The 15751-nt window shown below is 43.4% G+C and overlaps 1 protein-coding gene across 1 annotated transcript in view; it reads right to left on the reverse strand.

The window, feature by feature from the left end:
- The window catches only part of tusc3 (tumor suppressor candidate 3), a 196024-nt gene extending 182768 nt beyond the window's left edge, over positions 1–13256 (reverse strand). Inside the window, exon 1 of the mRNA XM_080721868.1 lies at positions 13162–13256. Coding sequence (XP_080577994.1) covers positions 13162–13248 — 87 coding nt within the window. The 5' untranslated portion in view covers positions 13249–13256. The remainder of the gene's footprint in view (positions 1–13161) is intronic.
- Positions 13257–15751: the final 2495 nt, after the last annotated feature.

The raw sequence follows: 15751 nt of genomic DNA on the forward strand, positions 1-15751 counted from the left end.
TTGCGACACCATAGCCTGAAGTTTCGATACAGTATTGGGAAATAAAATATTGAAATACGTTGCCATATGATCGATTATATTGCCCATCCCTAACAGAGTTGGGTGGGTGGTGTGGGCGGAGACAATGAAGACTGAGGAGGAAGAGGAGTAGAGGAGGAAGAGGGAGTCAGGAGAGAAGAGGCTAGAGATGGAAGAAAGAAATCGCCATTTACGATATTATCCTGGGCGTAACATTTGCCAAAAAATAGCAGATCTACAAGCTCACAACGCATCGCGTTGCGACGCGTTGTGAGCTTGTAGATCGGCTATTTTTTGGCAAAGACATTTAAAAGAGTTTAAAAAAGACCGTATCAAGTGCGTATACTATAAGTACCTTTTACCAATTATAGAGGGTATAAGTGGTACCGGATATGCAGCTCGGCAACGATTTCATGATTTCAATCTCCACGATACGATTATTGTGAGTGTTTTTTTATAACGATAAATGATACTATCGCTTATCGTCCCATCCCTAGTGGGCTGAGACAATGAAGACTAAGGAGGAAGAGGAATAGGAGGAAGAGGCAGTATATTTACAGAGTGAGAGAGAGAGGGAGGGAGGGGGGGAGGAATGCAAAATGCTGCTTCACCATTTTTGTCCCATTCCAGCTAAATAAGATCTCCTCTCCTCTCCTCTCTGCCACAGCCCCGGGCTCTGCACTGGGACAGCACATTTCTCAAATTATAAGTCCCAATATCTTCTCCTCCAGTGTGTCCGCGTTACTGCTTTCTCCGTGCGCTTGTGTGTGTTTGCTCGGGCTCGTGTGGGCTGTGCGAAATTGTGTGCTGCACAGTAGAGTATGTGTTAGGCTGCTGTCATTGTGCGTGTGCGTGCACGCGGGTGCGTGCGTGGCTATGGTCTTCATCATCCGCCAGCGTATATAGAGTAATATTATCTAATATATATATAACTATCTATCCACGGAGGGGCTCCAGCCAGCACTGCGCTGCGCTGTGTGGAGGGGGAACAGCCTCCGCGGCCCCAGACACAATGTTCAATAATCTAGCCTAATGTTTCCAGGCCAAACATTCCACCCACCGCACCGCGAGATGGAGTTTTGCTTAAGCCATCAAGACCGGGAATTGTTTTATACATTAGCTATTGAAAAAAAATAGCAGATATACAAGCTCACAGCGCGGCACCGAGTGCCGCGCTGGCACCAACGATCTGCTATTTTAGAAACATTTAGATTTTGTGAACTCTTTGAATATATCTTTTTAAAATGTGTAACTCAAATATTTGCTTCTGGGGGGTCCCTGGAACAACATATTTTGAAATGGGGGTCCGCGGCCAAATGCATGTAATTTTGGGGGTCCTTCTTGATGTGAAAAAGTCTGAAGAACCACTGATTTAGAAGGATTTAGAAGACACGAGTTTCCAACGCCCCATAGTGCATTGCGCAGACGTCTGTACCGAGCTTCCGGCGCCGATTTACAAGCTCTCAACGGGTTGCATCTGCGACGCGACGTGAGCTTGTATGTCTGCTGTTAAACCCGGAAGTTTGGTCCCGATGGTCTCCAGTAAACTCCCGCGGAAACTTGTGGATAGACTCGGATCAAAGATATTCAAAGACTTGCACACATGTTCACGTTTTTTCAAAAATAGCAGATCTACAAGCTCGCAGTGCGGCACTCGGTGCCGCGCTGTGAGCTTGTATATCTGCAATTTTTCACCGGTTAAAGCATAAAATAATGGTTAAAGTGATTAAGACTGGGAACGCATCTTTGTTGATTTAGATTTTAATGGCTTAATACTGCTCAGCTACTGTAGTGCGTGGGCGGTCGGTGCGCCCGCCCGGGCAGCAGTGGTCGACCCAGAGGTTATGGAGAGGTGAGTGCCATCCGTGACGGGTGAATAATGGGAAACCACTTCCACCGACACTGACATCTGCTGTGCAAACACCCCCGGGGCGGCGCCGAGCGAGAGGCATCCACACAAATAAGAGAGTTCCACTTCCTTCCTGGCAGCTCCCAGAGTAAGAGAAGAGTGTATAACTGTACTTCGAGGGTAATAAAGATTATGTTGTCGTGATGGACTTTGCTAAATAAAAGCTAAGAGTTTGTTGGTTTGTTGTGTTCGGGTGGCACGGGGGGAAAGTTGCTTCCCAACAACAACACCACCCACCACTAGGGATGGAGCTCGAAACAAGAGCCCGCTACAAACTCGATAACACATTTATTGAGTACCCGGTATCAATAAGCTTTGGGCTTATCAAGTTTTCGAGCATAGAGGCACATAACGTCATGGTTAAACAATCAAGACAAGAGGCGATCAAAAGATTATTACAGCACTATACTATATAAAGCCATTTAACACTTATTGCACACAAATGAATGATTGCTTTAATGGTATTTAATGATAATATTATATTTGTCAATTGTCATCTTCATAGATGGTGGTCAGCCACAAACATACAGTCACAACTACTGGCCAATAAAAAAAACATACCAGTTCTGTTCAGAATTTGTCTTCACATCTTTCCACAAAATATTAGAAAACGCTCAATAGTGGGCTGGATAAAAGCCCGGCTCAATAAGCAGGATCGATAAGGTGCTCATTATCAATAAAAATTAACAAGCTCCATCCCTACCCTATCGAACGGTGGCTCCGGATTGGCCGAGCGCTCATCCAACAACACATTTGACACATTATCAAGCCTTCTGATTGGTCACCTGTCTGTGACTCGCTGAGCGACCAACCAGCAAGCTCCTTCCGCAATAGCAGCGGTCGCATTACTTATTTTTTAATCCCACGATTTTGCAACCCATTTTTTCACCCAGCGCCAATTGCCCTGGCTGTGGGCAACTGGCGGGACCTTCTAGCTGTGAGGCGACAGCGCCGTACAGACTGTGCCACCGTGCCCCCAGCGCTCGCATTCCTAAGACAATAGTTATTGGTCAAATTATTGCCTCAAGGATGAACAGAAGTAGGCCAGGAGTGGCTTATTGTTGGTATCAGCCGGTAACAGGCAGGAGTCTGTCCCCGTTACAATGCGCTAGACCCCTGGGAGATGGATTGCTGAGGTGGAGCGCCACACCTACCATCAGCTTGCCGCACCCAAGCCGTGCTACTCATACGCTGAGTTGGCGGTGCCCAGGATTGTACCCATGAAATTGGGGTAAAATATCCATGACTTGAAGGCTTAATTGGGGTGTATTTTGGGGGGTGAACTATTCCTTTAAAATAAGAACTGAATATTAAATATCAACCCGAGGCAAGTGGAAAACTTTTTTTTTTTTCCAGCAGTAGTGGATGGAGAGAGATTAGTTTATTTTTATGTTTCGTCCCACCATGCAACAGCAGCCAGCGGGCAGATAAGCTAACAAAGCTCACAGAAGGGTCGGAACAGCGCTGAAAGATTCCTTCATAGTCCAAAAAAAGAGTGACCCATTAAGCCCTATAAGTGAGTAAACGGAGGAGGACATCGTTCCGGGAAGGAAGCCTTGCGGTTGCACATTAACATTATACCTGCCCTGCCAGGCTTCAGCCACACAGGATTACTGGTCCTAAACAAGCTGAGATGATTCTAATAGACCCGCTGCTTTAAGCCATTTAGGCCTACCTAGAATTATTGAATGCTTTAACTATTGAAAAATAGCAGATATACAAGCTCACAGCGCGGCACCGAGTGCCGCGCTGCGAGCATGTAGATCTGCTATTTTTTTTTTTTAAGTTGTGAAAACGTGTGCAAATCTTTGAATATATGTATTTTTTAAAACGTACGTTTGTAACTCAAATTTTGCTTCTGGGTGGTCCCTGGGAACTAAATATTTTGAGATGGGGGTCCGTGGCCAAATACGTATCATTTTGGGGGTCCTTCACATGAAAAAGTTTGAGAACCACTGACATGGTAGTCTCTCAAGAACAGACTAACTGAGCTCCAGTTAAGTGAAAAGGACCTTTTCTTTGACGATGGCTGGCCAGATTGCTGACATAGAAACATAGTTTTTTCAAAAAACCTTAGTAGGATTCAAAAGACACAAATGTTAACGATTTTTCAAAAATAGCAGATCTACAAGCTCGCAGCTGTGAGCTTGTATATCTGCTATTTTTTCAATAGTTAAAGCATAAAATAATGATACGCAATGATGTGTACCCGTTCTGAATGCTTTAATGGACAGCCTGCTCTGAGTCTAATGGAGCCTCCTTAGCGCTGCCTGCTTCAAATACACTTAATGGACTCAGGAAGTGCGCAGTTCTTCAGCATTCACAACACGTTACTAAAAAAGATCCTGACTCTATTAATAACGTGTGTGTCAACAGTACAGGGGCTGTACGCTAAAAGTAATACACAAAAAGCCCCTGGTGCTTGTTTTCATTGTTGACAACTGTATTCAATTCATCAGTAGTATACAATACACATTGTGCATACTGCCCTAAAGCGGGGGTCTTCAACGTTTTCAGGCCTAGGACCCCTTAGTTGAGAGAGAGATGAAGCAGGGACCCCTTACAGGAGAGAGAGAGATGAAGCAGGGACCCCCACAACTTTTTCATAGATTCCATATAGTTTCATCGTTTAACAGCACAATCATCAGTGTATTTTTGATTCATGTCAATTTGTGTTTTCAGATATTTAACCACTTGAGCCGTCATTACCTAATAACTTGGACCTTTTTACTCTGTACTAAAGCCCTTTGCACACATGCGCGTTTAACCGCACGGATAAAACGGACAATATAATTTTTTGAAAAGAAAACAATGATTCTCTATGACCTCATGCACACCGGCTCCGAATTAGCCGTGCGACGAGTGGCTGCCGCCGTGCGTTTTTTTCTCGATCGAACCCAGTTCGATTCGTGCGTCTTGTCACATGCGGTAAAAAACTCATCACTCCTTTTATGACTCCTTTTTGGATCCGCAGCGCCGATTCCGCACAGCCTTGCACACCAAATCCAATGCGTTTTATTCATGCCGCAAACGAAAAAAAACGCAACTGTCCTGTGTGCAAAGGGCTTTAGTGTGCTCTTTTTCCCCTCTACACCAAACCTGTTTGCCGAAAACAGCCGATCTACAAGCTCACATTGCCTCGCAGCGCGAGGCATTGTGAGCTTGTAGATCTGCTATTTTGGCTACAGTTCTCAGAATATGGCACTACTAGGTTTCAAGTTAAAAAGGATTGGAAGATTTGGAGAACCCCCTAGGGGGTCCCCGGATCTCCTGTTGAAGACCCTTGCCCTAAAGCCTAAATGTTATGAAGTGGTGGTGTCTTTATTTTACAGTCCGCACGCAGCATCAGTCTACACTCCAGAGCAGTCAGGTTGTGACAGCGCCTGGTTCTCTGAACTCTCTCTCTATGACACTACAGTGATAGAAGATCACAAGATGCTTCAAACCTCTTGAGACGTACAGTACAGTACAGTACAGTACGCCTCAGAAAGTACACACACTGCTGCCGGGCTTTCTTCAGGATGCAGTGGCTGTCTGAAGGATGCCAAACAAAAACAAGTTTTACTCTTATGTACCTGTACAAAAGACGTAACAATAAAGTATACAACCTTGAACCTTGTTATGCAGATAACAGGCCGATATGCTACAAATGAGCATGAATAAATCAAAGATATTTCTTACAAGCTAGAGTCTGGAGCTAATCTCGCAGACCGCTGGACTGATCAGTGTCGGTTTACTTGTGCAAACGGTCAGTATGTAAGTAAGAAGGTCGGAGGGGCTTTTGTCAGTACAGTCGAGAACGCAGGAGGAGGAGGAGTCTGCCCCCGTTATGATTTGCTAGACCCCGGGGAGATGGATTGCTTTTTTTGGTTTGTTTTTTTTATATATATGTTGGGGCTTTAAACTCAACGTGCTGTCAGGCATCAGAGCCTATTATGTGGTATCCATTAGGACCGCTAGGCCAGCAGGCGCCCCAGGGGGAGAGTTGGCCGTGTCCGGGATCGAACCCATGACCTTATGGTCACGTTCCCAATTTGGCACGCCCACGGTCCCACACACACACACACACACACACACACACACACACACACACACACACACACACACACACACACACACACACACACACACACACACACACACACACACACACACACACACACACACACACACACACCTTTGGGTCCTCTTTGATTCACACCAGGTTTAATGTGGGATCGGTTGGACGGTTCTACAGATTGTATGTTCCTCACACTTGGGACAACAGAGACTGAGGAGGTACTGAGGATGTACTGTATGTGAAACGAAGCATGGCTTTGGCTCCTCCAACGCTTCGTGTCACCAGGTTGAGTGTCCTGAGCAAACATTTAAGCCAACACTTATAGAAACAAGTGCAAGCCCAAACAACCGATATAATAACAGAATAACAAGCCCGATGTTGCTTATAATGCGCAGACTTGGCAACAACACTGGCCAGATGTGTGACTTTAGATCAGGGGTCTTCAACAGGGGGTCCGGGACCCCTAGGGGGTCCTCAGAGTTACTACAGGGGGGCCGACAAATCCTTGTGTGATAGGATAATTATTTTAGATACTTGAACCCTCGCATCCCTATACACTGAGGAGAACTTTAGCCAAAAATAGCAGATCTACAAGCCAATTTTTACAAATAGGTTTGATGGTGTAGAGGTAAAAAAGAGCAGACCAAGTACAGAGGGAAAGGTCAAGTTTACTAGGTATCGACAATTTAAGATTTTAAGTGGTTAAGTTTGGTTTGGTTTGGTTTGGTTAAGTGTCAAACAAGGCTATGAATCTATCTATGAAATCGATGAGAATCTCCATCAGATATTACAATATGTAGAGGGGGTCCCTGCTTCATCTCCCTCTCAGCTAAGGGTTCCTTGGCCTGAAACCGTTTGAAGACCCCTGCTTTAGATTGTGAGTCATGTTGGGACACACACAGCCAACAACAAGATCAGGCAATTCTGCTGACAACAAGAAAGGGAAGAGGCTCTATCTGAGGTTTCTATACAGGCCACACAAACACACTATATTTATTCTTTCCTAAGACCTTTGTTGTGTTCTCCACTATCTGTTCGTTTTGTTTATCTATCAGTCTCCTCCCCGTTAAATAGTCTAACAGTGTTTCGCTCAGGCAATTATCTCCTCAGAATAGCGGCTTGGGGAGTATCAAGTGTTTACGGTACGCCGGTATACCAGGGTAATTACGAATACCATCAAAGAGACACAGACAGACGCCCCGTCTTTCTATTAAAACTGATACAGGCAATGCTGTGTATATTATTGAGGTGATCTGTTGTTGTATAGCCCAATAATAACTTTTACTTTGAGATGTCTTCATCCAACTACATTCAGTTAAATTAGCTGATTTGTATTCAGCTTGGCAGTCACCTCATCTCCATTCAGCCCATTGATGTGGCATCCACAACAAGTGTCATTGGGTTTAGCAAAAAATAAATAAAAGTGAAAAAGTCAATCAGCGTCTGCCAATCACATGGGCCCTGAGCGCAGACACTGACTGGCACAGCGCTTTGGGCCAGACCGGTCGAAAGCGAAGCAGAATTCACACCACCGGGATGGTTTACCAGGCCAATAGGTTGGTAGGCTGCTGAATCTATGGAAGAAGGCTGTTGATATTGAGTACTATTGTGTTCCTATGTGTAACGCCCAGGAAAGCGTGAAATCCAAAATCTTAACCATCAGACCAAAGGGATATCCCTTTGGTCCGGGGGAGATACTAGACTTTTGAGGCCATCAGGCTGAGGCTGAGAGTCACTCTGCTACACTCACCTCCCTTTTGACCCAGGGTCATGGCACCATTGTAACGCTGCTACATACTGTATGCGCGTGCACAAAGTGAAACGTGTGCGCGCGGTCCAGAAGTTAACATTGGAATGTGGCAATCCTTGTGGAATAAACAGCAAAACAGTTGAAGAAATCACAGATTTGAGGCCTTAACCTTTGCCTTTCTTACTGTACTCTGTTCTTGTTTTTTTTTTCTTTTTATCTTTTTCTTACTTCTCTGTAACTTTGTAAATAACCTTATACTGCTGTGCTGCCTCTGGGCAACTGATTTTCCCCCTTGGGATAATAAAGGTATCTATCCATCTATCTATCTATCTTTCCCCCTTGGGATAATAAAGGTATCTATCTATCTGTCTGTCTGTCTGTCTGTCTGTCTGTCTGTCTGTCTGTCTGTCTGTCTGTCTGTCTGTCTATCTAAGCCGTTATTTTCCGAGACCATGATTCATGTTCATGGAAGAAGCTTCAAAACATGTATTCTATCCACAAGTTTCCAACCTCCCATCGTGCATTGCGCAGCAATTGGACGGAGCTTCCGGCGCCGCAGCCGCGTGTGATCTACAAGCTCACAACGGCTGCATCTGCGACGCGACGTGAGCTTGTATGTCTGCTGTTAACCGGAAGTGTGGTGCAGTGTGGTGCAAAACATTCTCCAGTAAATTCCTGCGGAAAGAGGTGGATAGGTACTAGTTTGACCACTTCAAATACTCTTTCAACTTGAAATATCGAATACACGGAACCAGCAGATCTACAAGCTCACAACACGTACAGTAGCAGCGAGGCGTGTGCTATTTTCAATCCAAAGGGCTGAGAGCAGGTTTGGCGACTGAGAGTGAGAACTTTAATCCATGACTAATAGGTACACATGATTTTAAAACAAGACATGATTATCTATATCTCAGTCAAGGTTAATTAACCCCTTCTATTCCACAGTCCATCAACACAGTCAGTCATTCAGTCATTGTAATAATATAGCCTACTGTAGCATAGCCAGCCATATAAGACATGCCACGACACTCCATAGTATCAACTAAAGGAGAAATCATATTATTCACATTTCCCAGAACATCTTCTACCCAGTCTATCCAGAGGAGGGTTTCCAAGAGGGTTCAGGCGGAGCCTGAACGCACCTGCAGTACATTCAGTGGTGCCTAATTCAATTTCCTGTACACGCATCACAGACAGGAGAAATGAGGGAAGTGAAGAAAGACACAGCGGACGAGAGAGAGGGAGAGAGAGAGAGATGTTTTTATGCTTATTCTCTTTCTACTTTGACAAAATTGTTCATGAATAAATAAAAATAATCTTCTATTTGTTACATTCTGATGTGAACACTCTGATTAATAGATGCATTATTTTGGTGTGTTGTTATTTGGTTGTTATTTTGACTTTCTAAAGGCTGTTATCCGTGTGAATTAAACCCCAAAATATCAATATCAGGGACTCCGGCACCTTATAATTTACAAATTAAGGACTGCACACACACACACACACACACACACACACACACACACACACACACACACACACACACACACACACACACACACACACACACACACACACACACACACACACACACACACACACACACACACACACACACACACACACACACCAGGGGTTGACACAAAGCTCTCAGAGGCACTTGCCCATCGGGCAAGTACAGGTCATGTTCTACTTGCCCGAAGGTCATGCCCACTTGCCCGAAAAGTAAATCGTCCATTATATAATGATATGTCACACCTCAATACCTCCAAATCCAAATACCTACATACTTTAGCTATGATTGAATATGTCTCTATGGTTTCACACTTGTTATTTTATATTTTTAAATGTAGCAACAGTAAAAAAAAAACAGCACATTAGGTAAACAGTGCTCTTATTTTACATTCCACAGACCAGAAGACACAGCGCACTGGCCACGTTCAGGTGTTTAGACAGATATCTTGTGTTGTGTTTATAGACATTTGTGTCCCCTCTCAAATGAGCACTTGCCCTGTCGGGCAACCTGAAAGCCAACTTCACCTGCCCTGACGTTTTATTTACCTGCCGGGGGCAGGTGGGCAAGCCTTAGTGTCAATGCCTGCACACACACACACACACACACACACACACACACACACACACACACACACACACACACACACACACACACACACACACACACACACACACACACACACACACACACACACACACACACACACACAGCGTAGAGAACAGTACATACACACAGCATGCTATTCAGTGTTGCCAGGTTTTCAGAGAAACAAGCGGACAGATAAATAAAATGAAACTGGCCAATTGAAAATCTTGGAGAAAAAAAAAGTGGAATGTTTTCGAGGCATTGTAACGACACAATTCTTATATGGGGGTCCCTTTCACAAAACGTTTCATTTGTATACTGTCAGAGTTAAGGGCAGACATTGACATTTTTAAAGTTTGAGAACCACTGATTTAGACCAAAATGCAGGTTTAAATGGATTCAGCAATGAATCTCTGAATTAACAATTCAACAGGATTTTTTTGACAAGGCTCCCCTCATTGTATCACGATATATACAATATCTCTGAAAAGGCATATCGTGGAGACATTGTATCATCTCAACGATATTTATCACCATAATCGCCCACCCCTACGTAGGGATGGGACGATACGCGATATTATCGTTTATCGTGATAAAAAACACTCACGATAATCGTATCGTGGAGATTTAATTCATCGTGATCTCTTTCTCCGTCACTGGGATCAATTCACCTTTTATTTGCCGAGCTGCATATCCGCTACCACTTAAACCATCTATAATTGGTAAAAGGTACTTATAATATACGTACTTGATACAGAAATTTTTTCCACTATCAAATGTATAGTTGCGTTGCGACACGTTGTGAGCTTGTAGATCGGCTATTTTTTGGCAAATGTTCAGCCCCAGGATAATGGATTTTGATTATCGCGATAATATCGTAAATTGTGATTTCTTTTGTCACAATAATCGTGATATGACATGTTTATATCGTCCCATCCCTACCACTCTGCTATCCTTGCTCAATAGGCAGTGATGTTCTGTACGTGCCATGTCTTCACAACAGCCACCATATGATTTACAAATTGAAAAACACTCTAATCCACTACTTAGCCGCAACAATGAACGAACGCTCTCCCTGATCAAGGGAGTTCAAACCAAATACTCTTGTGTTTTCTGTAAATGAATGGCGTTGGCATTCTGCATACCAAACGATGGCGTAGACTAGAGGGAGAGGTTTCCTGAAAAGATGGTCATTTTATTTTTTGTGTTGTTCGCTGCATGCCAAGCAGACCACAAGCAATCAATAGCCAGCGACTGGCACGGAGTGCTGAGTACTACAGTCAGGCCAGCCCAGTGGGCACCATGACAATAATGTTAAGACCTGTCGTGTATTTAGAGATGATGGAAACCAGTGGTTTCTCAAAGTGGGGTCCGGGAACCCCCAGAGATGGGGGGGGGGGGGGGGGAATAACACTAGTCTAAAACCCAGTCAAGTACCAAAAGAAATATATGTATTTTTTATTTTTAATAACGATAATAATTGACATCATCAAGATCAGACCCAATAGATACATTAACAAAAGTAGACAAAGTCATTCCAATAACCAGTCATATTTGTCATATTGAAGTATAAAATTAAATACTCAAGTAAAAGAACCTCAAAATTATTAATTACAATAATGAATGTACTTAGTTACTCTCCACAACTATGATGCAGTCTGGCTAAAGGCCTGTCCATACTTTCTCCGAAACAAAACTTTTTGTCGGAAAGGTCCGGTTCAACTACAAAATGATGTCACTCGGAACTTCTGAAAAGCATTACCCCGAATTAAAGTCCGGAAAGCTGCACGTCGGAAAGTCAGAACTCTCCGGGCGAAAAGTTCAGTTTTGGAGAGAGTATGGACTGGCCTTTAGCCTGAATACTTCTCGATATGCACGAGGAAAAGGCAAACACAACAGCAGTAGGCCTCCTCCACTAGGCCAGTACAATAACCTTATAAATGACACCATATCAAAATATTTGTTTGCCCAATTCATTATAATTAAATTTGGCAACATGTGTTGTTCTAATTTGCACTTAAGAAATCGGATCAAGCCCAGCTTGGCTCTTCACAACGGCTGCTGAGGCCAATCATATTAATTCTACTTCAACTGGTGGCTGCAAATACCATTTGTTCTTTATTTTACCGACTGTCTTATGATGATATTTTCTGCATAGTAGTACTGTGTTTTATTTGTCTGTCATTTAATGTTGTATATGAAGACCTGTCCATACTGTCTCCGACCACCGACATTTTCGCCAGAAAGGTCCGGTTCAACTACAAAATTACGTCACTCGCAACTTCTGAAAAGCATTGCCCTGAATTCGATTTTGGAAAGCTGTACGTCGTTAAGTCTGACCTTTTCCGACGAAATGTTTGGTGGTCGGAGACAGTATGGACCAGGCCTTGAGTATGAGTTGAAAAAAGGTTACCCCAAAGGGGACCCCACTTGAAACAAGCCCCCACACACACACAGTCAGAGGGTGGGAGTTGGTTCTCACTGTTCACACATGGACCAGTTGTAAACAATATGACAGCTATAGATACAACCACTCATTACTAATTCATAGCACCTCATTGTTTCTCCACAACACGTCCAATTACAAACATGCTTCACAGAATCGCAGTGCAAAGACCCCCTTACGTGTTAATCATAAACATGCATGTGTTATTATTAATAAAGACTGGCTATAATACTCCAACACTGTGTAACAAAACTATGTAGCTACAGTATCACTGCTACAACAGACTGTAGCCAATATGCTACAGCCTCAATGCATTACACACACACACACACACACACACACACACACACACACACACACACACACACACACACACACACACACACAGGCAATAACAACAACAACAACAACAACAACAACAACAACAACACTGCAGCAGTGTGATGCTTGTCAACAGTATCCTACAGTGTGCAGCAGAGCAGCACTGTGTCACCTCTCCCTGCTCACACAGAGAACAGGTGTAAACAATGACAGCAACCATATTACTAATGCATACAGTACTACAGTAGCACCAGGTGGACGTATGGTTTCTCCACAATACGTCCAAATACAAACATTCTCCGCAGTGCAAAGACACCATTGCATGTCAATTATTATATAGCGCTATGTTATTAGTTAATAAATGACCGGCTATAATGTATAGCTATTGTCAGCTGCTGTACGGTAGCTATCGCTGCTACAATAGAAGCCTCCTCCACCTGGCTACCATCACAATGCATTACACACTCACAACACACACTGCGGATGAAAGCAGTAATATCCACCATAACCCGCATCATTCTCTGTAAATGTATAACCATTATGGAGGTGTGTTTACCTCTTTCTTCTTCTGTCCTCCTCCGGGCTGCACGCACAGCAGCAGCAGCACAGAGACGGCCAGAAGAGGCAGGTTGACAGCAGACATCACGGAGGCCGCCATGACGGTTCATACAGCAGGAAGGATGGATGGAGGGAGCCCTGGCTGAAACATGACGGTGGTGGTACTGTATCTCACGACCGTCATGGATCGACCTTAACGTGGCGTGGAGCAATGTACTCAATTTGCCACGTACGTCTACACAGACGGTCACATTTCAAAAATAATTTGCTTGCTGAAAGCGTAAAAATGTCACAATATGGTACGCTTAAGCAGAATTACCCATATCTTCCGTATTGTTTATTATAAAATCATTTTATTTTTGAACAGCGGCCCCTTTCTCGGATTTTTCTCAACGCGACCCCATCGGTTGAGATGTGTACTGCACGCTGATACTTTAAATTATTTTTTAGAAAATGTCCACCGATCGGATTAAGATGCTTCTTATTAAATAATACAGCAGATACAGATACTTCTGCTAAAACGTCTGATATTGAGACATCTGTGAAGCTTCAGCAAGCACTTTATTTTTTAAATGTGAACGTTTTTGTAGACGTACGTGGCATATTGACACTATTGCTCCACAATAAATTGATGTCGATCCATGTTTTAAGGCTACGATGGAGGGGATGTGAGGAGCCGCGAGACCACACAGGATTGGTCTCTGCAGCCCGCCAATCGGAGAAGGGGATTAGGGGCGCGCGGGGGATTCTGGGTGTTGTAGTAGTTTGTTTGATTTATCTTCTTTCTTTTTCTTTTTATTCCGTGCTGGAACAAGTACTCATGTATTTTACTTTAGTAAAAGTATCAATACTGCAATGTAGACATACTCTGTTACAAGTAAAAGACTACAAAAGTAAACCTGGTATCAAAATGAACATAAAGTACCAAAAGTAAAAGTACTCATTATGCAGAATGTCCCATTTCAAGTTTTCAAAATGTTGCTATTAAAAATATTTTGAAAATAGCAGATCTACAAGCTCACAATGTGTCGCGATACAACGCATTGTGAGCTTGTAGATCAGCTATTTTCAAATGGCCTAAATATAGGCCTATATAGGGCTGAAGTAAGTAATTTATGTTTTCTTAATCAAAATCTAAAAGTAACTAGCTAGTAACTAAAGTTAATTTCAAATAATAATAGTGGAGTAAAAGTACAATAATTGAATCTGAGATGTAGTGGTGTAGAAGTAAAAGTATTGGAAATTGGAAATACTCGAGTAAAGTACAAATACCACAAATTGTACTTAAGTACTTCTCAAACAGGGGTCCGGGGACCCCCACTGTCCACCAGTGGCCCTTGAGGGGGTTCCAGGGGGCTCAGCTAAATGATGGAGAGTTGGTAACCAATCCATCCATCCATCCATCTTCAACCGCTTATCCGGAATCAGGTCGCGGGGGTAACAGTTCCAACTGAGACTTCCAGATTTCCTTATCCCGAGCAACTTCCTCCACTCCCTCAGGGAGTATACCGAGGCGTTCCCAAGCCAGTTTGGAGATGTAATCCTTCCATCTGGTCTTTGGTCTGCCACGGGGTCTCCTCCCAGTGGGACGCGCATCGAGGACCTTCCTTGGAAGGCGCTCGGGGGGCATCCGTACTAGATGCCCGAACCATCTAAGCTGACTCCTTTGCAAGTGTAGGAGCAGCGGTTCTACTCCAAGTCCCTCTCGGGTGACTGAACTTCTCACCCTATAATAAACCCTTATTTGGTTTAATGTTACACTCTCAAGAGTTAAATTATTGTTAAACACCTGCATTCATTAGAAAATGTGTTGTTTTGATCAAAGTTTTCCTGTTAGTCCGATAACAAAATATTCCACGTTTTGGGTCCGAGAGGCTAAATCTCATCAAATGGAGGTCTGTGGTTCAAATGCTGAATAAATAATGGATCTTGGTATGAAGAGGGCTGAAAACCACTGCTCCACAGTCTACTCTATACCAAATCTCACTGCCAAAAATAGCTGATCTACAAGCTCAGAGGGTGTAGAGATCAGATATTTATAGCAGCTGTTCCACTGAGAATAAGGATGCTAAGGTTCAAGACGAGTGGTTAAAGGGATTACAAAATCTGAACGGCAAAATGCGTGAAAGGTTTATCTTTTTAATTATTGTTTTTAAGACCTGCTATAATTTAGAAATAGTGCTTGATAGGCTATGTCTAATCTGATGACAGAAGCTTAATGAAAGCAGAACACAGATATGTTAGATTTTATTATGCTGTTTTACACAAATTAAACTGACTACATGGCACAATGTTCAACCTTTTCCCTTTTTTTTCCCAAGAATGCACTTATTTTTGGCAGAACATTTAATGCACTCTAGCCCAGTATCTAAACTTAAACCTACACTTGACCAGAGAGTCCGTCCGTCCGTCCGTCCGTCCGTCCGTCCGTCCGTCCGCCTGCCCGTCCGCCTGTCTGTCTAGACTCTAAGCTCTACATTAATGACCAGTTCTCCATCGTCTCTCCATATACAGTAATCTCTCTCTGAGATGAAGTGCATGCGGGAATAAAAGTCAATGCAGCGTGTAACAGTCAGCACGTGTTGCAG

Source organism: Nannobrachium achirus (genome assembly GCF_963921795.1).
Source record: "Nannobrachium achirus genome assembly, chromosome: 3".
In the NCBI taxonomy this organism is placed as follows: Eukaryota; Metazoa; Chordata; class Actinopteri; order Myctophiformes; family Myctophidae; genus Nannobrachium; species Nannobrachium achirus.